This window comes from Typopeltis vanoorti, chromosome 14 (genome assembly GCF_054136105.1).
Source record: "Typopeltis vanoorti isolate ZY-2024b chromosome 14, IOZ_Tvanoo_1.0, whole genome shotgun sequence".
NCBI classification, from domain to species: Eukaryota; Metazoa; Arthropoda; class Arachnida; order Uropygi; family Thelyphonidae; genus Typopeltis; species Typopeltis vanoorti.
The window spans coordinates 33546292-33570288 of record NC_143562.1 but is presented as its reverse complement, the minus strand read 5'-3'; the positions used below and the strand labels follow the sequence as shown (position 1 = coordinate 33570288).

The 23997-nt window shown below is 36.2% G+C and overlaps 1 protein-coding gene across 4 annotated transcripts in view; it reads left to right on the top strand.

The window, feature by feature from the left end:
* The window catches only part of MICU1 (Mitochondrial calcium uptake 1), a 308863-nt gene that overhangs the window by 219596 nt on the left and 65270 nt on the right, over window positions 1–23997 (top strand). For all 4 annotated transcript variants that reach the window (XM_090403891.1, XM_090403889.1, XM_090403890.1 and 1 more), the window contains one exon: window positions 12994–13076. In XM_090403891.1, the coding sequence (XP_090260017.1) occupies window positions 12994–13076 (83 nt within the window). The remainder of the gene's footprint in view (window positions 1–12993; window positions 13077–23997) is intronic.

Genomic DNA, 23997 nt, shown 5'->3' with positions numbered 1-23997 from the left:
CCTGCTGACTTTCCACATTTCAAGCCTTTGATGGCTTTTTCTACTTCAGGTAGGGATATGTATTCCTGACTGTATGCCTGTTGAGTGTTTTTTACCACTGTGCTATAACTGCTTGTTTCATTTAGCAATTTTCCAAGTTATTACTCCATACTTCAAGGATATCTTTTTCTCCTGTTTTCATGTAACCTTTATCATCTCTAACTACTTTTACAGCACTCTTTCCTCCATTTCTAAGCTTCTTCAACAACCCCCAGAATATCTTACCAGCTTCTTGATATTTATTTTCTATTATCTTGCCAAAGTCCTCCCATGACTTTTGTTTAGCTAGTTTTACACAGTGTTTAGCTTTCTTACATTTGTCTCTGTATTCGCTAAGAGCAAAAGCAGACTTGTTTGCCAGGAACTTTTGATATGTTCTTCTTTTCCTTCACTGCCTCTTTAACTTCCTGTGTCCACCATGTAGTTCTACTTTTTCTATCCTTGCAGACAACTTTACCACATGCCTCTCTGGCTGAATCAGTCAGGGTTTTCTTCAAGGCTTGCCACTGAATCTCCGAGGTTTCGTTCCTTTTCTCAAGCTCTTTCATTTTTTCTTCAATAATCTTTGTGTATTTTAGTCTGCAGTTAACATCTGTGAGCTGCTCGACTTTTATTTGCTTTAAAACTTTCTTACATGTTATCAATACAAATTCAATTTTATCCTGCTGAAGACTAAATAGTGATCGCTTCCAATTCCTCTGTACACTCTGGTGTCCTGCACCAGGGAGAAAACATCACTATCGACAATAATATAGTCAGTGAGACTTTTCTTATTTCTTGCCTCTTCTCTCCATGTGAACTTGTGTACATTTTTATGTTGGAACATGGTGTTAGTAATAACCAGTCCATGTCCTGAGCAGAAATCCAACAGGTATTTGCCATTTTTATTGGCTTTGTTCTTTTCTCCAAATTTTCCGAAAATATTTTTGTATGTCTGACAATCATTTCCTACTCTTCTATTTAGATCCCCAACAAGGACCAACTTTTCCTTTTTCATTGTGTCAGTTGCTTTTCCTAAAGCATCAAAAAATTCCTGCACTTCTACCTTAGTATAAACTTTCTGTGGGACCATAGGCTCAAATAAGTCTCATTGTCCAATTACCCATTCTGATCTGATGTTAAAAGGATCATCATACCATTCCTTAAAGGAACATCTGTACAAATAGCAAGGCCCCTTCGCAGGTATAATTTGTGCCCCACCTTCAAACCAGTGAGCCTCGAAGTTGTCTTCTTTCGTACCACCTATCAAAGAGGCATTGTCAGCATTTGCTCACATCACTCTACTTGAGACTGCCTGCCATTCAAGAAGATTAGCCTCGTATTTTGTGTTGAATACTATGACTTCTCCTTCTTTTCCTTGATTGTCATTTCCTGAATATAACATTTTGTATTTATTGTTCAGAAAGATATCACCAGTTTTTGTCTTTTTTGTTTCAGTCACCCCTATTATATCGATCTTTTACTTATCTAATTCCTCAGCTAGCTCCATTTCTTTGCCATTCAGGCTTCTTATGTTGATTGATAGTACCGATCTTTAACTTTGGTGATATTGAGTTGAGGTGTGCTTTCAGATTTGTTCCAGTAGCTGACTTTTCTCTGTTCACCCTGGTTCCCTGGCGAAAACAACGGGGGCCTTGTTTAACCAGGTGACGTGAAATTTTGTCATGTTGTACCATCATTTTCTATATTGGTTTAAGCCAATAAGGATATAATTTGGTCGGCTAAATCCCAAATTGCTAGCCCATCCTTGTTCGTTCAGTATCCAGGTAGATACCCAACAGGGTGCACCACGAGAAGGTGAGGATTGGACATTAGGTCAGAAGCCCTTCGGAACTGTGACATTTGGAAATGATGATGAGATGGTATGCTCATGTTTTTCCTGGTTTGGCCTAGGAGACTTTCTGCTTGTGGTGCCATGAACATTGAACTCCAAGAGGTATCTGAACATTCTGGTGAACATCTCCTACCAGAGTGCATAACCCCAACTCACGAAGGTATTTCTACATAACTGATCATTGTCTCTTTTAGCAAGGCAATGCACTGTGTCATAAAGCTGCTGCAGTAACTGTGTTGTTTGTGGACATGAACATAACCAGGTTATGCAGGAGGAGTGGTGTGGAGTTTGTGGACGTGTGGAGTGAGTTTGATGGGTGAAAGGATTTATACAAGATGGATGGTTTCATTTGAATGGATTTGGTGTGCGGAGAGTGGAAAAGGTGTTGCTGAATGAAGTGAAAGTGGATATGCAGACATCAGTGAGGCAGTTGAGTGCAAGAATGTGTATAATATGCATGAGCTAGTACGAAGGACAACAAATGAGAATGGGATAGTTAGTATAAGGCATCAAGATAGGGGTGGGACTAATGGGCTTCTGCATTTCATGTATACTAATGCCAGGAGTATTAGGAACAAGAAGGAAGAATTTTGGTCTTGGTCAAAAATTCTTTCTGGCCACAGGTTATTGGTATTAGTGAAACAGGGTTGACAGAAGATGATATTTTTTTAATTAAAGAAGATGATATAGCTAGTGGGATAAAATGTGAAGGGTATAGTGTGTTCAGGAAGGACAGAGAGAAAAAAATGGGGGGAGGAGTGTTATTGATGATAGCTGTTGAACTGCTGCAGCCAAGGAGAATAGAAGTTGAACTGCAGGATAGTGAAAAGAGCACATTTGAGGCTATTTGGTGTGAGATTGAGACTAACAGAACAAAACATACAGTTGGGTGCTGCTATAGACCAGGTGATGGAATAGATGGTGGAGATAGTATGCATAAGCAAATAGATGCAATGAGTGGAAGGAGGGTAATTATTATAGGGGATTTCAACTATGGTAACATTGATTGGAAGGAGGAGAGGACACATGGGAGGAAGGAATTGGATTTTATGCAGTTATTAAGGGATAACTATCTGAGACAGCGTGCAATGGAATATACTAGGGGTTCAAGAGTGCTTGACCTAGTAATTGCATCTGAGAATTTGACAGTAATGAATATGACCACGTTGCCACCAATTGGTGAGAGTGATCATAAGCTTGACCTGGGAGGTGGCTAAATGTGTGGAAATTTCAATTAAGACAGGGTACATGTGGAATTACTGGGTTGGTAAGTATGACAAGCTTAGGAGATTGCTTGGTTCAGTGCCATGGCATATAAAACTGCAAGGGCTGGATGTTGATAGTGCATGGGAGGTTAAGGAGTGTTTGCTGGAGGTAATGGCTGACTGTATACCTAGAGTCCGAATAGTAAATCAAGTAGAGGTTAAATGGATGAATAACACCATTAAGCTTGAGCTGCAAAAAAAGAAACAACTATGGAGGGAATTTAAGGAGAAAGGTGACCTGCAGACACATGAACGGTATAAAGCACAGGCCAGAAGGGTAACGAGTGTGGTAAGAAAAGCAAAAGCAGATTATGAAAGGAAATTAGCCATGCAAGCTAAAGAGAATCCCGAACAGTTTTTTCAATATGCTGCAAGTAAAAGAAAAATTGTATACGGTGGATGATTTTAAGGAATGCCGATGGTAGGGAGGTAACTGAATCAGTTTGTATAGGGGAATTACTGAGTGAGCACTTTGCAAGAGTATATCATCCAGGTGGTGATATTGCAGGAATGAAGGAATATACGGAAATTGTGGTGAATGAAGTGGAGGTGAAGGAATACATCTGTAGGATTGGATAGTATACCAGCTCAGGTCTTACATGAAGCGACTAAAGAATTGTCAGTGCCCTTGACCATTTTGTTTGAGTCTCAGGTCTGGGTTAGTCCCGAGGGGGTGGAAAGAGGGGAAAATAGTTCCACTGCATAAAGGAGGTTCCAAAACTGCTGTTGCAAATTACCGACCGATCAGCATATCAGGAGTCGTTGTCAAGGTCTTGGAGAAAGTGGTCAAGAGAAAAATAAAGGAATGGATAGATGGTTTTGTGAAGGGTAGATCATGCCTCAGTAACTTGCTCATGTTTTATAACATAGTGATGGCTGAACTGGATAAGGGTAATGGATTTACAGTGATACCGCTGGACCTTGCTAAGGCCTTTGACAGGGGATACCACATGGAATTCTAATCAGTAAACTGCAGCATATGGGGATGGATGTAGGGTTGGTGAGATGGATAGGAGGGTGGTTGATGGAGAAATATCAGAGAGTAATTTATTCAGGAGTAGAGTCCAAAAGACGGCTTGTGACTAGTGGTATGCCACAGGATTCTGTTCTTGGACCACTACTATTTAATATGTTCATTAACGATATAGGAAAGGATCTGAGAGGAAGTGTTCATTTGTTTGCTGATGATGCAAAGTTGGGTAGAGCAATAGTGAATGCACATGATGTCAAAATTTTGCAGAATGATTTGGATAGATTGGAGGACTGGGCTAAGGAGAATGGATGTCAATTTAATGTGGCAAAATGTAAGGTTATTCATTTTAGGGTGAAAAGATTAGCAGCAGTATACCACATTGCTGGAACTGTACTCCAGGAGATTGACGAGGCCAGGACTTTGGGAGTGTTGGTGGATAGGGAGTTGAAGTTTATGGGGCACATTGCAAAAGTGGCTAAATCAGCTCATCAAATCACTTGGTTACTGAAGAATACTTTGATGAGGAGAGACAAGCAAGTTATTGTTCCTCGGTATCAAGCCTTGATAAGACCCCATCTTGTGCCCAGATTTGGGCGGCAGGCTTTCTTCTTGATGGGGAGGAGGTGGAGAGGATCCAGAGGCAAGTGACTAAGATGATAGCAGGTCTATAGAATGAACCTTATGAGAACAGGTTGAAGATTTGTGGGTTGCAGAAATTGGTTGATAGGCGGAAAAGGGGTGATATGATTGAGACATTCAAATTACTGAAAGGTTTCTATAAGATTAATTCAGAGGATATTTTTGAGAACAGGACTGGTGGTGGGAGGACTAGGGGCCATCGATGGAAACTGGGCAAGAGTGTGGTTAGCAAGGGTGTTAGAGCTAGGTTTTTTACTTGAAGAGTGGTAAATGAGTGGAATAAGCTGCCAGAGTCTGTTGTGGGTGCCATGACTATGAACGAGTTCAAGGCAAAGTATGATAGATACTGTGTGGATGTTCAATAGTTGTTCTTGACATGATGTTTAGGGCCTCCCTCGATGCGTCTAAGGACTCCTTGGAGTTGCTCTTAATAATAATAATAATAATTATCAGCAAATAGCTACATGTTGCCTGTCAAATCCTTACCAATGTCATTAATGTACAAATTGAATGACTGTGGACCAAGTACTGACCCTTGTGGTACACTACTAGCTACTTTAAATTTTGCAGATTAACATCCTCCATATACCACTTTTTAATATCTGTCAGTTAGCCATCCTATCCATGCCAATATTTTATAATGCAATCCCATATTCTCCAATTTATGCAACAGTCTTACATGCTATATTGTGTCAAAAGCCTTAGCAAAATCTAAAAGTATCATAGTTTATCTTTTTTGGAAATTATGGAGACAACTACCGTGTTTGAATAAAAACTTTAGTTTAATATTACTAAAATTTTACAATTCGACGTTTCGACCTTTATGTCAAGGTCATCTTCTGGAGCATACAAATATACACAAGAAACAAGCTATACTACAATCATACTGGTTCGTTAAAGACACTGACTAACCGCTACCACAATTGTTGGCCTGACCTCTGGTGAAAAAAAAAAATAATAATAATTAAAAAAAAATAAATAAAAATAAAAAAAAATATTCAAACACGGTAGTTGTCTCCATAATTTCCAAAAATGCATTCGGATCACCGTGCAAGCCTAAAAGAAAGGATATCATAGTTTATCCATTCCCCCTTGTATAGTTCAATGTTAACATTATTAAAGAATGTGAGCAAGTTGCTAAAACATGACCTTACCTTTGTAAAACCTGTTCTGTTCATTGCAAAGTAGCCATTCTTTCTTACCCAATTTCCAAATGCTAGCTTTCCCTAACCAACTTTTCTAAAATCTTCACCACTACTCTTGAGATAGTTATTGGTCAATAGGTGGATACATCGATTTTTGCACCACCCTTGTACAGTGAAAGAATTGGAGATGTTAAACTTAGCTCTTTGCTTTATGCAGATAATGTTGTACTCCTAAACATGTAGTGCGAGTCTCCAGGATTCTCAAACTAAATTGAATAACAGCTGTAAATTTGACATGAAAATCTGCAATAAAAAGACCAAAACTATGAAAAATAGACAGAAACATTGAGCATATATATGAATTTCATTCCGAATAGAGAGCCTATCGAACAAGTAAAATATTTCAAATATTTAGGCACAATTTTTAGTGAAGATGGCAAGTTAAATCTGGAAATAGACAACAGAATAAGCAAAGCTGGTGGGTAGCCAGCTGGATAAATTTTTATGGAATAAGAGAGAAATTGCCCAAAACACCAAACTAGCAGTATACAAGACAGTGTTCAAACCAGTTTTAAATTATGGATCTGAGAGTTTGGTCAGAAATAAAGCACTTGATCAAAGACTAGAGGCCACAGATATGTAGGTTCTGAGAAAAATTAGAGGAATGAATCAAATGGCATCAATGGCAGAATTATAATAAAAAAAAGATGATGTTAGAAAGGAACTTGACATCGTTAGCAATTCAAGAATTTGTCAGCAGAACTATTCTAAAGTGATATAGTCACTTAAACAGAATGGGTGAGGAAAGGTTAGAAGAACAGGTTTGGTGCCAGGGTGGATTGATTCTGTCAGTAGTGCATTAGAAGCACATGTTAGATATGACAATATTGGAGTGCTCACAAGTAATAGACTGATTTGGCAGAAAATTGTTGATAGGAGGTTAATAATAATGTAAATTTAATCATGTAGTGCTATCATAGCAACCTGAACACCTCTTGTGGATATATATCAGGAAATTGATGATGAGTAAATTCTGCATCCTATCTTCATTTTTCAAATTTTAAAAATTTACATTTTGCAACGTGAGCTGGCATCCTTACTCCTGTGCCCACTCCAGTCACTCAGCCTATTCAGGTCCTTGTATGGCCAAAACATCTACTTTACTCCTCATCCCAACTTTGCATCTTCTGCAAACAACAGAATATCTTCATTCAAATCTTCCCCAATATCATTAACATACTGGTTAAACAGCAATGGCCCTAAAATAGACCTCTAATGCACACCACTAGTGATTTTCCTCTTCCGGAATATTGCTTCCCCATACATGACTTGCTGACATCTATCAGATAGCCAATCTCCAATCCGGTGCGCTAGTCTAATATCCAATCCCCTCCACTAGTTTAACTATCAACTTTTATCATGCTGGAATCTACAAAAAGCCTTTGCAAAATCTAAGTATACCACTGTGTATCCATCTCCCTTGTCCAATACCATTGTCACCTTATAAGTAAGTAGACTAGTAAAATATGACCTCCCTTTAACAAATCCGTGCTGTCCATCAAAGATAATACACTGTTGTCAATCCAATTCTGAATCCTGTTTCTCACCAGCTTCTCCAACATTTTAACCACTATGCCTGACACAAAGTTTGACCTATATTTTGATGCTTGAGTTATCACCTTCTATATGAAGCAGTATAATCTTTTCTTCCTTCTGCTCCTTTGGAACTTGACCCAATGTAAGACTCATATTAAACATATATGTCAACTCCTTGACATAATTCCTTCAAAATATGTGGTGATATATCATCAAGTCCCACAGCCTTATTAACATCAAGTTTGATAATTTCTTCATATATCTCTTGCTCACTCACAGTTAGTAAAGCTGGTATGGTTGGTAGTCAGCTGAATAAATTTATATGGAATAAAAAAGAGATTAGTAAAAACTAAATTAGCTATATACTGTAAAAGACAGTGTTCAAACTTGTGGATCTGAGAGCTGGGTTAGAAATAAAACACTTGATCAAAGACTGAAGACCACAGATGTGAGAGTTCTGAGAAAAATTTGAAGTGAACAGATGGCATCGATGGCAATATCATATTAAAAATGAGAATATTATGAAAGAATTTGCCATTGTTAACATTCAGGAATGTGTTAGCAGAGCTAATAGCTAATATCTCAGGTGGTATGGTTACTTAAAGAGAATGGGAGAAGAAAGATTAGCAAAACAAGTGTCTTTTGCCATGTTGGCTGAAAACGGATCCAGAGGAAGACCAAGATGTGGGTGGATTGATACAGTAAAAAGTGCTTTAAAAGACAGAAATATCATCATCATCATCGTCAAATTCCTGCCATGTACCCTCAAGGGGTGTACAGGATATGATAGTACTACATGAAAAAAATTACATCATTATTAATTTCCTATCTACAATTTTCCTCCAAATCAGTCTGTTACTTGTCAACACTCCAACATTATCAGATCTTATATTTCTATCGTCTAAAGCACTTTGTACCGTATCAATCCACCTATATCTTGGTCTTCCTCTGGGTTGTTTTGCTGTCAACCTGGCAGAGAACGCTTGTTTGCTAATCTTTCTTTGCCCATTCTGTTTAAGTGACCATACTACCTGAGATTAGCTCTGCTAACGCATTCCTGGATGCTGACAATGTCAAGTTCTTTCCTAATATCCTCATTTTTAATATGATACTGCCATTGATGCCATCTGTTCACGCCTATAATCTTTCTCAGGACTCTCATATCTGTGGTCTCTAGTCTTTGGTCAAGTGTTTTACTTCTGACCCAGCTCTCAGATCCATAAGTTAAAACTGGTTTGAACACTGTCTTGTATACAGTTAATTTAGTGTTCCGACTAATTTCTCTCTTATTCCATATGAATTTATTCAATTGACTTCCCACCATACTACCTTTGCTGATTCGGTTGTCTATTTCTATATTTAATTTACCATCTTCAGTAAAAATCGTGCCTAAATAGCTGAAATGTTTTACTTGTTCCACAGGTTCTCCATTCACAACACAGCTGACATTTTCAACAATTCTGCCTATTTTCATTGTCTTTGTCTTTTTATTGCTGACCTTCATACCATATCTATTACAACAGCTATTCAATTTAGTCAGAGAATCTTGCAGACTTGTAGCGAATTTATTTAGAAGTATAACATCATCCGCATAAAGCAAAGAGCTGACATTAACATCTCCAATTTTGATATCATGTTTAATACCACTTTCCTTCATAATGTGATCCATATAGATAATGAATAACAGAGGGGATAATGTACATCCTTGTCTGACACCAGATTTAACATTAAACCATCTTCCTGTACTTCCTTCAATTCTAACTGCTGACTTACAACTCAAATAAAGACTAAGTATTGCTTGATATAATGCCCCATTGACACCATATAACTGCAGCGTATTGAATAGCTTCTCTCTCTTGGCACCTTGTCATATGCCTTTTCCAGATCGACAAAACTTAAATACAGATCTTTGTTATATTCCCATGCTTTCTCGACTATTTGTCGTAAAGTGAAGATCTGATCCTGACAGCCTCTATTTGGCCTGAATCCAGCTTGTTCTTCACCAAGCTTTTCTTCCACAATTCTTCTCAACTGTTTCTCAAGTATACTTGCATAGATCTTGCCAGGAGACAGAAATATAAGATATGATAATGTTGGAGTCTTGACAGATAACAGATCAAATTAAAATAGTTGATTGGAAGTTAGTAATGATGTGACTTTTTCTTATAATACTATCATAATATCCTGTACATCCCTGAGGATACTTATCAGGAATTTGTTCATTAAATTTTTAATTATAGAACCACATATGTACAGTAAAAATTAATTTATTATATAAAAATGCTTCATCTTACATGCAAGACCTCTAGAATATATGGCTTACTGAAAGTACATAAAAATAACTGTTCACTTAGACCTGTTGTGGATTCTATAGGCAGTCCCACTCATAAAATCTCCAATTTCTGTCTAATCTTCTTCACCTCCTCATTGGCCACTCAGCTTCTTCAATAAAAAAATTTCTTTCACAAATAAGACATAAAACTGACAGATATATAATCATGTTGATAAGCTTTGACATTGTCTCTCTCTCTAACTTCTCAAGTATCCCTCACAAAGAGACAGTAGAATTTCTAGCCCAAAAATTTCCATCAATCATACTTGACTTTTTCAAATTTACATGATTAAAAGATAAAATATACATGCAAGTGGAAGGAACTGCAGTGGGCTCAATGCTATCACTTAACCTAGCCAATCTTGAACTGAAGGAAAGAATTTTCTCTCTCGACCCAAAACCAACAATTTGGCTGCAGTACATTGATGATGTCTTTGCAGTTTGAACCAGAACTCCATATATTTCTACAAAAAATCAACACCTTACATCTTTGTATTAAGTTCACACTAGAAAAAGAATCATCAAAAGTAATTTCCTTTTTAGATGTGCACATCCAACATAAACAAGATGGATCCATTTTCACTTCTGTCTACCAAAATCCAACTTTTACAAGTTGCTATATATCCACAATACCTCAGTACACATCAATCTCAAAAATATGATATCTAGAGCATACAAGATTTGTTCCTCTAATTTGTTCCTCTCTTAAACAAGAACTGGAAACTCTCGAACAAACAATCCTATGAAATGATTATAATCCAAGAATAATTTGAAAATAATTAACAGTTCTCCTATACTGCAACCTAGTCAAGAAGAAGTCCAGAGGACTCCTATACCATATACTAAAGGCATCTCTGAATTGGTAGCAAAAATTATGAAAAAATATGAACTCATCACTACCTATAAACCCATCAACCGAATTCATAACCTGCTGCCTTCTCTAATATACAAACTCTCACCATTGATGTTACATGCCATATACAAAATACCATGTTCGTGCAACTTATCTTACTATGGATAAAGAGGAAGATCTGTCAATAAAATATCTCTGGACATCAGGGCAACATCTGGTTTATCAAACCGCAAATCCGTCCAGGCATAACTTGGGATTGAAAACACTAGCCATGGGATCCAATGAGAAAACATCAGGCTGTTACATATATTTCCATTTATAAACATGAACATACTTCATCGACCTAATCTCAATGTTAATGATTGCCTTATCATTCCTTAAGTGGGGGAAAATTGTCATTCTCAACTAAATTAAATTTATAATCTGAAGTTTGTTTGTTTTTTTAATTCATCTGTTTTAATTTTTATTTTCAGCCCAATAGTTTTAACCTAGGAACACATGACTGTATATATATAGAGGGATTCCAATTTAATACATGCACTCTACTGCATCTTTATTCACATTCCTTATTGCTGTTCACACCAGTGGCAGCCCGTACATAAGCACTGCGACACTGCAGCACCCCCAAGGAAAAAATGAAAAAAATAAATTTTGTTTGCGTTTATAAATAATAACAATGCTTACAACATTATATAAATGCAATACAACATGTTAAAGGTTACAGCTTATATTTCAACATTAATTGAATAGTTGTAATTGGAATTGTTCTATTAATGCTTTAGATTATGAAACAAATGCACTGCGATCTAACGCCGATATTCGTTTGCCCACATCCAGTGCAATGACAAGCGCATTGTCATTGCATGTTACGTCATTAGATATACTGCTGTCTGGGCAGTGTATCTTATTATTGCACGCGTTATTTCTGTGAGATATGAAACATTTATTATTGGTGCGTGTGCATGGTGAACTATTTTTTGTAAATCTTATTTTATTTTGTTAAAAAAACATATAATTATTTATTTATTATAGATACAAGGCTGAATTATGAGTGTCACTGTTGAAAATAATGAAAAGAATTATATATTTTCAATTATCGTTACACAAAACAAATGCACTGCGATCTAACGGCAATATTCGTTTGCGTTTGTCATTGCACGTTACATCATTAGATACACTGCCGTCTGGGCAGTGTATCTTATTATTGCGTGCGTTATTTCTGTGAGATATGAAACGTTTATTACTGGTGTGTGTGTGCGTGGTGAACTATGTTTTGTAAATCTTTTTTATTTTGTTAAAATAACATATTTATTTATTTATTATAGATACAAGGCTGAATTATGACGAGTGTCACTGTTGAAAATATGAAAAGAATTATATTTTTTTTCAATTATCATTACACGAAACAAATACGCTGCGATCTAACGCCGATATTCGTTTGCGCTTGTCTATTGATACGAAACTTTTATTATTGGTGTTTGTTCATGGTGAGGATGAAATATTTTTAATAAAGCAATTTTTTAACATGTAAATTTATTTATTAATAAATTCGTTACTGATTAGGAAAAAAAAGTTTTTTTTTTTTTTTATATGCTGCGCCCCCACTTAAAATTTTCACCAGCCACCACTGCTTCACACTGATGGTGCCTTATGATACAGAAGACAAAATATCTGTATAAAAATTAATTTTATTACAGTTAATCACTTGCTACAATTAAAAATTGAGTCAAAAAAAGTGACAATTAATCACTTGCTACAATTAATTGTATCATGTAATTCTATAGTTACAGATATTCCACAGGTCTCATTATACAAGAAAAAAAAAAATTAAAGTTTTTATCTCAAACAGTCGTTGGCTCCATAAATCATATATAACGAATTGTAATTTGAATGGTTTGATTTAGGAGAAGGAAAAAAAAAAAAAAAGAGGAAATTGACCCAGACACTTATTCATGAAAAGATCATGTGGAATAGATAGAGACCTTTAGATCTTTCATCCCATGATAGAGAAATGGAGGATATGTTGTGGTGGTATTAGGTGAATGGAGAAGGGAATTACTGGACATTAATCAAGAGTATAAGGAATAGATTTTTTTTTTTTTTTATGGAGGATAGTTACTAATGGAATGCATTGCACATTTAGGTTTGGTCATACTAATGCTTCTTAAATTCAGGAAAGGTATGAACAAATTAGCAAGACTGAAGTAAGCCTCACATGATTAGTCTTGGGACAGTGTGTAAAGTGTTGATTAATATATTTTTTATTTACTGATTTAAATCTAATATTTTTTTTCTAAACAATTATTTTTTTTTGCAGCATCAAAAAGGCATTTTGAAATAGCTTTTCGGATGTTTGACTTAAATGGAGATGGGAATGTGGATTATGAAGAATTTGATAAGGTATTTCTTAAGAGTATAATATATTTCTGAGTGTGTAATTATTTTTATGAAGGCTGAAAAAGAGCAAAATTGATCCCCTTTTTCAACAGGATATCTAAGTAAGATGTTTATTTCTTGTTGGTACTCACTAGTATTCATAACTACTGTGGCATTATGCTCATCTGCTCTTGTAATGACAACTTTTTTATAATTATTAAAGTAATACTGGGGGAAAAAAACACATAAACAGTGAAAACAATTCTAACAATTCCTGTTAGCGTAGCAAGTGCAAAAGAAGTTTTTCTAAGCTTAAACTGATTAAAAATTATTTACGAACAGCAATGACTCAAGGAAGATTAGTTGGTCTATCAACTATAATGATAAAGGTTGTCATAGCTTATAATATAGCTTATCATTTTTATTTATTTTATTATGTATGTTTTGTAGCTTATTATAAAAATCAATATTATCCTGTTCTCTTCCTTCTTCTGGGGCATATAAACCAATTATTGTTAAATAGCCTCTATCTATTTTTATTCTAACTTCTATTATTCTTTCATTCCATAATTTATAATGTTTTAACTGTTTTGAAAGGGACTTATGAATCCAAATTATGACTCCTGCTTGTGCTCTTTGGTCGCTGTCAACTCCACTGTACATCACATTAAAATTTTTGGTTCTCATAGTTCCTTTTAATTTCTTTTTTGTTTCAGTGATTACTGCTATTTTAAAATTTCTTTCATTTAATAGTTGGTCCAAATTTATTTCTTTATATGCTAATCCTCCTACATTCCAGTTTGCTATGTGTATTATATTTTGTAGTTTTCCATTTTTGTTTAACTTTTCCATTCCAGGGTCGTTTTCTATAGATTCAATCAGATTATCTTTTTCTGTCAGCTTTCAAGTAGAATTATGTTCTCCATGTCAGGGGACTAGCCTGACGATGGAATAGTTTAGTGGTAGGACTGCTACCTTAAGGCTTCTGAACTAGCCTTCTTCTGAATTTGCACTTCACTTCACAGTAGAAAAATAATCTAATAACTGTTTACCTTTTCTTGACACGTTAGTCACCTACCTTTCAGATGAATCACTATCTTTTTCCATTTACAGAAAGCCAACACACACCACACACAAGCACGTGCGCGCACGCACACACACACAGGAAAATATCTACATAAACAATCACATCATCATCCAGCCATATAGTATGGTATTTTAAAAACACTTATGCACAGAGCCAGAGCGATTTGTTCGAATGATACAGCTCTTTCCACATAACTTAAATATCTGCACCATACTTTTTTTGGCCAATGGCTGCAATTCCTACAAAATAGATAAAACACTACATAGCCCCATTACTTTTCCGTGATCTAATACACAGGAACAAAACATTACTGTTCCTATTCTCTATGTCAGACGTACATCAGAAAAGATAGCCAACGTACTAATAAAACATGGCTTTTGCACCACATTCAAACCGCATATTAAATTAGCAACTCTGATTTGCTCTCCTAAGGATAAACTTCAGCCTCTAGCTTATTCTGGAGTGTATGAAGTTCCTTGTGAATGTGACTTGGCCTACTATGGGCATACAGGAAGTTCTGTTAGCATCTGCCTTGAAGAACATAAAAAATGCATTCGCTGCCATTATTATGGCAAGGCAGGACTGGCAGACCACGCTTTGGATACTCCTTCATACAGGATTTAGATGGAAGAAAACTAATATGCTAGAGTCAACAATGGCTATGAAGAATATGAAGAATTCTCCTAACCTGGACAAGTATGGTTGCATTAATTTGTCAAAAATTTGGGAGACTGTTATCTTAAGCTCGACTCCTACGTAGCTGTCATACTGCTGTTTTTTTTTACAACATTAGAGGGTGCCAAATTAGGACTTTAGATATTTTGTCTATTATGATTTCAATTGTTTCACTTACTCATTGTTGCTCGTAAACTATAGCATGCTGTTTTGTGCTTTGAAGATGCTGATTTGAAAAGTCAGTGAAATATAAGCTAGTTAGTAGGCATCTTTTATTTATTTATTTTTTTATTTTTTTTATAAAATAGTTTGTTTGGTGTTGTTAATACCATTAAAATAAGTTATGAACATGTGGAATGATTTTTTTTTAAAAAATGACTTATTTAGAAATCTTTATGTTAATACCGCTTTATATCTCTGTTTACTGTATCAATCTGAAGAGGTACACAATAGTGTTGTATGAAACTACTCATTGATTTATTAAGCTGATTTTACTTTTTTTATGTAGTTTTTTTGCAAGTATTAATTTAATATTTTTGAATACTGCAAGCTATGGGAATATAAACTCTATTTTTTTTTTATCTCTACATAAATTATAAAAAGCATAGAGATTCATTTTAGAGATTCATTTTTTGGTTGAATACAACCAAAAAATGAATGTCTTCCTTAGAGACAACACTGCTCTGAAGTTTTTAGATTATGGCTACACTTACTCACAAAGTAAAAAATTATTTAAAAATATAATATTCTTGCCTCACTGAATTAACAAAAGTAATCAACCATAATAATGTACATGCTGCTTATGATCCCACTCCCTATTTTCTTATTGGTCATTTACTTACTTATTCTGCTTCACTCCATTGGGAACATAGGATCTCGACTATGGATCTCCATCTGACTCTGTTTTGTGTTTCTCTTTTCATTTGTGTCCAGTTTTTTCCACTCTTTTTGAGCTCTTCTTCTTCTACTCCTTTCTCCTCCAGCTCATCTCTAGTTTAACCTCTCTTCCTCTTTCCTTGCAGATTTCACTCTAATGCAGGTTTGACTTGTCTTTTTCAACCAGATATACTGCTTATATATATATATATATATATATATATATCTGTTTGTACATTTTGTATATTTTATATATTATAGTATATATGTATATATAAGATATATCTATGAAATTAGCTAGGAAAGGTGAGAGGGAGAAAAACTTGTTCTTGATGCTGCTTAAGCTTTCCATCTAGCTATTTGATGGTTTTTTCGCAATTTGGCCACATGTCTCAGACACATCAAACATTATCCTCCTCAATCTCAACAGCCAACACCCTAGCATTCAGTTCACCATAGAAAGAAAATAACAATAGTTGAGCTTCTGAAGACACTTTTCTAGAATCCTGTATCTTCCTAACTTTCTCTTTCCTTCATAGTTTATAGAAGACCTACTCACACAGGCCAATATGCATTCACTAGTTTCCTCTTCATTCTTCCCCCTATCCTCTTCAATAATATTAAAAATTATAAACATGTTAACACAAGAATATTTTAATGTTTGCCAAATATTTCAGTCTGAAACTAATAGACTATCCTCAATGGCTTGATAGGAACAGTTTTTACAAGATGGAATACAAACAGTTGATCATTCAAAAGTAGAATGAGCCGCGTGATGTTAAATTGCTAAGCATTAAAGAGAGGTAAATTTCATCAGTGACGAATAAATTATAGGTATTAATTCACAGTTCATATAACAATCATAATTTATAAATTCAATTAAAGATAACATTAGACTAATGTAAGAATTAAAGGTCTCAATTAAAAAAAAATTTTTTTTTTAGTGCATTATCCGGATTAAACTTTCCATATTTTTGACAAGGATATACAGTCATTTTGATTCAAGTTAGGGCGTTGAAGTAAGGCCTCAGCACTCTCTTTGAATAGGCATTCAAATTTATAGTGACATCTGTGTAAAAGGCGAGTCTTGGACCAGAGAATGTTGTGGCTTGTCTCTATCGCGTGCTGCGCCAATCCAAACTTATCGGATTTGTTGTGAAGAATGTATGATTGATGTTCTTGTATTCTTTTTTCTATAGAGCTTCTGGTTTGTCCAAAGTACAACAGATTGTAGTTACAAGGAACTTGATATACACCAGGCAGAGACAGACATAGTTGAACGTTTATCTTTAGAAGAGGGGAAATAAGTGGATATTTTGTTAATAGGGATATAAGTGGCTGTTAAATCATATTTCTTCAGAATTCTTGAAATTGGTTCTGAAATCCCGGAAATATATGGAATTGTAACTCAGCATATTAATTCTTTGTTGTTTTGGATTGGATTGTAGGAATCGAACAGATGTTGCGTAGTTTTTTCAGAGAAGCCATTTAATTTCACGCGATGTTTGATCGTTGAGAGTTCTTTCTGTAATTTGTGGGGAGTTGAGCAGTTAGTTCTAGGTCATCGAATTAAACATTTTATGATTCCTGTTTTTTGATAAGGATTGATGGGTAGATTGTTTGAGAATGTAACGTCCAGTAAAAGTGGGTTTTCTGTAGACTGTTGTTGTCGGAATACCTGAAGATGAGTGGATGAGGAGGATGTCTAAAAAGGATAACGTGTTTTCTTTTTCAATCTCCATGGTAAACTTAATACAAGGATGTAAGGAATTGATTTTGGCTAAAAAGGAAGGTAAGGAATCTCTGTTGTGAGGCCACACTGAAAAGATGTCATCTATATATATCTCACCCAAAAGGTTGGTTGAGGGAATATAGATGAAACAGGATGTCTTCTAGATCTACAAAATAAAAGTTGGCTAAAGCAGGTGAAAGTGGACTTCTCATGGCTTTTCCTTCCACTTGGTTGTGGAATTTGTTTTGACATAAGAAATATTCAGAGTGCATCACAAAATCGAATAATTTTACGATATCTTGTGGGAAGATTTCAGCAAGTAATTGTAAAGTCTCTGTGAGAGGTACATTAGTATATAGAGATTCTACATCGAAGCTCACCATAAGATCAGTAGGTTGTAATGAGATATTTTTTAATTTATTTAAGAAATCCGAAGAGTTTTTCAAAAAAAGAGTGTGATTTGCCTGTATGTGATTTCAATAATTTTGCTAAATATTTGGCTATGCGATAAGTAGGTGAACCAGTACAGTCAAATATAGGACAGAGAGGAATGTCTGTCTTGTGAATTTTAGGTAGACCATAAAATCTAGCAGGTCTTGCAAAATGTGTTTTTAACCTTTCTGTCATGTCTGCATCTAAACTTATCACCTCATCTAGAAGGGAATTTGATATTTTCAGTTGCCTGTTGGTGGGTTCATGATCAAGTTCTTGGTATGTTGAGCGATCTCAAAGTAAAAGAGAAATTTTTCTTCTGTAGTTTGAAGAATCCATGATTACTATCACTTTTCCTTTGTATGCTTTAGTGATAACAAGGTGATTGCTGTTTCTTAAGGAATGTAGCACTTTCTTTTCAGAAAGAGATATGTTGGAAGGAGAAAGCTTGGCTTTGAGTGGCGTAGAAGTAACTTCTAGGCAGAGAGAATTAGCCTTTTCACTGGAGAGATGACTAAGGTTCTGTTCGATGTTAACCAGGAAATCTAAATAAGGAATCTTTTTAGGGACTATAGCAAAATCATGTCCTTTTGAGAGGATGAGTGTTTCACTACTCCTTAAAGAGCGACCAGAAAAAGGACAGTAATTATGGATTCTTCAAACTACAGAAGAAAAATTTCTCTTTTACTTTGAGATTGGGCAACATACCAAGAACTTAATCATGAACCCACCAACAGGCAACTGAAGAAATTAAATTCCCTTCTAGATGAGGTGATAAGTTTAGATGCAGCCACATTTGTATTCCACCTTGTTAAAACTGTTCCTATCAAGCCACTGAGGATAGTCTGCTAGTTTCAGACTGAAACTAGCATTAGTTTCAGTCTGAAATGAATCTGAATCTGAAATGAAATGAATAATATTTTAATGCTTTGGCAAGCATTAAAATATTCTTGTGTTAACATGTTTATAATTCTTAATTTAATGTCACAAGCATCTCTCAAGAATAGAATTCCTCCAATAATATGATATAAAAACTCTAGTTAAGCTATAGAGCTTTCAATTCTCTGTTCTTACTAGACTTACGGCTGAATTTACTACATTCATCACAGTATCTAAAGGCTATAATTCTAACATAATTAACAAAATACTTGGTCTTTTCTCTATCCCATTTCACTCAAAATACAGATTATGGTAATGCTGTTAGCATTTTCTGTATCTGAGATGCCTCAGAAAATAGCAGGAACTTAAAAGAAATATAATCTCTGCATTGCTTTCAGATCCCACATCAAGCTGACTGCCCTTCTCTATTCCCTTAACAACAGTTACCCTTCACCTTCACTTCCAGGTGTATATAAAGTTTTCTTGTACTTGCAAATTTTCTTATTACACACATACTGGTTTGTCTTGAAGAACATAAGGATTACATTTGCTGCCACAATCATGATCAGTCTGACTATACCTTAGACATGCTGCATAGAATCAAATAGAATTCTTTTTTTTTTTTTTTTTTTTAAATTGGAAGCAGATCTTAAAAAACCAACTCAATCTCTCTTTGTAGCAACCAATATTTTATTTTATGAGGACATTCCTCATAAGACTGTAAGCTTACAGTTTAATTGCTACCACTAGCTCTGTGTGTGCATTGCAATTCTTATATTATATCCTGATTGATATCTCTGTGATAGAGATGAAATATTGGAGTCGTTAAAGTAATGTTAATTTTTATGGCTATTTTGCCTATTTTTCTTTAGGAGTACTCCTTTTATGATGTCATGACTGAAAGAAAGGGGGGGGGGGGTTGGAAATGTGGAGATAGAGATGTGGGAGAGTTGTGGGTAAGACAAAGTATGTGAAATCTTTAAAGGTAGCTGTGGCTTGACTATAAAACAACAAATTACATGATAACCACACTAATAATTAACTTTAATGAAATGAAAGTACAGGTATTTTGAACTGAAAATAACAATCAGTGGGCTGTTATTTATCAACAATTAAAAACTGTTGCCATGTGCTAGAAATTAATATTAAGAAATAATATTATTAAAACTATTTTTGATGGTTACATAAAATAAAAGTGGACTTTTTTCCCCTTCTAGTCCACTTTTCCCATGAGCTCCGAAGATGATACACAGTCGAAATGGCTCATACCTCGTTACTTCCACCATAATCTTGTTTCACCATATTCCCCAAAAATCCCTATCTTTTACCTTCTTCTCAAAGTATTCACAGTCCACCTTTGAAACCTTATTTTTAAATTCACATACCTTTGTCTTACCAACATCTCTATCTCCACATTTCCGACCCCCCTCCTTCCTTTCAGTCATACTTCAGCAGTAATTCTTACTAAATAGCTTAAGGAAATTACAATGTACAATAGAATATACATTAAAATAAATTTCCAATATTTCGCCAACGTCACGTTGCCATTATCACAGGAACTTAAATACAAACACGTGCACGCAAGCACAGCACACAGTAAATGAGGAACGAAGCAGGAAGCTATTCTTTCTCCTAAAAGTCCTGATGGTGCCCCCTAGCAGGCAATGTTGGTATTCTTGGCTGATTGGGCTGAAGGTCTTCTCATGTAGGTTTCCCAAATTTGGGGCAGTCTCATGCAACCAAATTTGTTGAGGTTTGGATTGTTTCTTAGGGCTGAGATTGATTCCATGAATAGCCTTTCATATTTGAAATTCTACAGTGTATTATCATGGCTTTCTTTCACCATATTCTATGGCAGGTATCCAGCGCATGGTCTGCAAGACCAGAGTGGCCGTATTGGTGAAACCGGATGTAGTCCTCGTGTTCTGAAATTCTGATATTAGCTGTCCTGCCTGTTTGGCCAAAGTAGGACAGCTTACAACTGCAAGGGACTTGGTATACACCAGGTAGGTCTGGGGGGGGGGTGGAGTTGGTCTTTAGTGGAGCAGATAAGGGATGCCAATTTTTTATAAGGTCTGTAACAAGAAGTTAAATCATGTTGTTTTAGGATTTTTGTAATTTTTTCCGAGGTGCCTCGGATATAGGGAATGGTGATATATTTAGAGTAATCCTTGTTGTGAAGGGGTGGGGGGGTTCTGGTTTATTGGTTTCAATATTTTTTGGAATTTTTTTGGGGGGTAGCCATTGACCAAGAAAGTGTTGAGAATGTGGTTTAGTTCTGTGGTTAAGGTATTGTCATTGGAACAAATAAGTTTAGCTTTGTTGTGTAGTGTCTTAATGACTCCATATTGTTGTGAGGGGGGGGGGGGGGATTGTTGGTGAATGTATCTGCCTATATGGGTGGGTTTTCTATAAACTGAGAAAACCGAGGTTCCATCAGGATGGTGGGTGACTAGTGTGTCTAAGAAAGGAAAGCAGTTGTTTTTTTTTTTCTTCTTCCAGGATGAACTTGATTCTGGGGTGTTGGTTGTTTAAGTGTGTTAGGAAGGAGAGGAGTGCATTGGAGCCATGTGGCCAAATAATGAACACATCATCAACATAGCGAAGCCATATGGTTGGTTTTTGTGAGGCAGAGTTTAAGGCTTTCCCTTCAAAAGTCTCCATAAACTGACCATTACGTCAGTGTGTTTGAATGTAAAGTTTTCTATGCTGGCTTTGAAGTGGGCTGAGTTTTTTATGTGGGAAGATGTGTTGCCAGTATAGTGTGTGTGTGCGTGTGTGTGTGCGTGCGCGTGTGCGTGCGTGCATGCATGCTTTGGCCCAATGTTTAGCTAGTTTGTATGTGGGGGAATCAATGCTATCCACTATGGGACATAATGGCACATTTTCTTTATGTATTTTTGGGAGCCCATATATACGGGGGGGGGGGGGTATGGAGTGAAACGGTTTTAATTTATTAGTGACTTCTATATTCTAAGAAGTGACCTTCTTAAGGAGCCTGTGGAGTTTTCTAATTTGTGAGTTGGTGGGATTGTACTCGATAGGGAGGTAAGTAGCCCGATCTAACAATAGAGCATTCAGCTTACTTGTGTAATCCTTTTGGTTAATTAATACAGTGCCGTTCCCTTTATCCACTTTGGTGATTATTATTTCCTTGTTTTTCTTTAATTCTTGCAGAGATTTAATTTCCTTATTGGACATGTTGATTTTTGGTAGTTTTGCTTTGGTCAGAACACAAGCCACATCCAGTCTAATATCGTTGGCGATGTCGTTTGGAAGGTGTCATATTCCGCATTCAATTTGTATCATAATGTCTTCAGCAGGTATTCTTCTGGGTGCAATAGAGCGCACTATTGCACCCACAAGAATACCTGCTGAAGACATTATGATTCAAATTGAACGCGAGATACGACACCTTATAAACCACGTCGCCAACGATATTAGACTGGATGTGGCTTGTGTTCTGACCAAAGCAAAACCACCATAAACCAACATGCCCAATTAGGAAATTAAATCTCTGCAAGAATTAAAGAAAAACAAGGAAATAATAATCACCAAAGCAGATAAAGGAGCACTACTGTATTACTTAACCAAAAGGATTACACACGTAAGCTGAATGCTCTATTGTTAGATCGGGCTACTTACCTCCCTATCGAGTACAATCCCACCAACTCACAAATTAGAAAACTCCACAGGCTCCTTAAGAAGGTCACTTCTTGGCCTGTAGAAGTCACTAACAAATTAAAATCGTTTAACTCCATTGCCCCCCCCCCCCCCTCCCGTATATATGGACTCCCAAAAATACATAAAGAAAATGTGCCATTACGTCTCATAGTCGATGCCATTGATTCCCCCCACATACAAACTAGCTAAACATTTGGCCAAAGCCCTCAAACACTCACTATACTGGCAACACACCTTCACACACACAAAAAACTCAGCCCACTTCAAAGCCAGCATAGAAAACCTTACACTCAAACACACTGACGTAATGGTCAGTTTTGATGTCTCCTCCCTATTCACAAATGTCCCACTCAAAGAATCCTTAGAGCTAATCCAAGCTAAATTTCCTCCCGATATCACAGCCCTATTTCAGTCACAATGAACTCAGGCTGTTTTGTTTGGCAAGGAAAATTCTACAAACAAATAGAGGGGACAGCCATGGGTTCTCCACTCTCCCCACTTTTGGCCAACTTTTATATGCAGACTTTTGAAGAGAAAGCCTTAAACTCTGCCACAAAAACCAACCATATGGCTTCGCTATGTTGATGATGTGTTCACTATTTGGCCACATGGCTCTGATGCATTCCTCTCCTTCCTAACACACTTAAACAACCAACACCCCAGAATCAAGTTCACCCTGGAAGAAGAAAAAAAAAACAACTGCCTTCCTTTCTTAGACACACTAGTCACCCACCATCCTGATGGAACCTTGGTTTCTCGGTTTATAAAAAACCCACCCATACAGGCAGATACATTCACCAACAATCCCCTCCCCCCCTCACAACAATATGGAGTCATTAAGGCACTACACAACAAAGCTAAACTTATTTTTTCCAATGACAATGCCCTAACTACAGAACTAAACCACATTCGCAACGCTTTCTTAGCCAATGGCTACCCCCCCCCAAAAAAAATCCAAAAAATATTGAAACCAATAAACCACAACCCCCCCCCTTTCACAACAAGGATTACTCTAAATATATCACCATTCCCTATATCCAAGGCATCTCGGAAAAAATTACAAAAATCCTAAAACAACATGACTTAACTTCTTGTTACAGACCTTATAAAAAATTGGCATCCCTTATCTGCTCCACTAAAGACCCCCCCCCCCCCAGACCTACCTGGTGTATACCAAGTCCCTTGCAGTTGTAAGCTGTCCTACTTTGGCCAAACAGGCAGGACAGCTAATATCAGAATTTCAGAACACGAGGACTACATCCGGTTTCACCAATACGGCCACTCTGGTCTTGCAGACCATGCGCTGGATACCTGCCATAGAATATGGTGGAAGAAAGCCATGATAATACACTGTAGAATTTCAAATATGAAAGGCTATTCATGGAATCAATCTCAGCCCTAAGAAACAATCCAAACCTCAAATATTTGGTTGCATGAGACTGCCCCAAATTTGGGAAACCTACATGAGAAGACCTTCAGCCCAATCAGCCAAGAATACCAACATTGCCTGCTAGGGGGCACCATCAGGACTTTTAGGAGAAAGAATAGCTTCCTGCTTCATTCCTCATTTACTGTGTGTT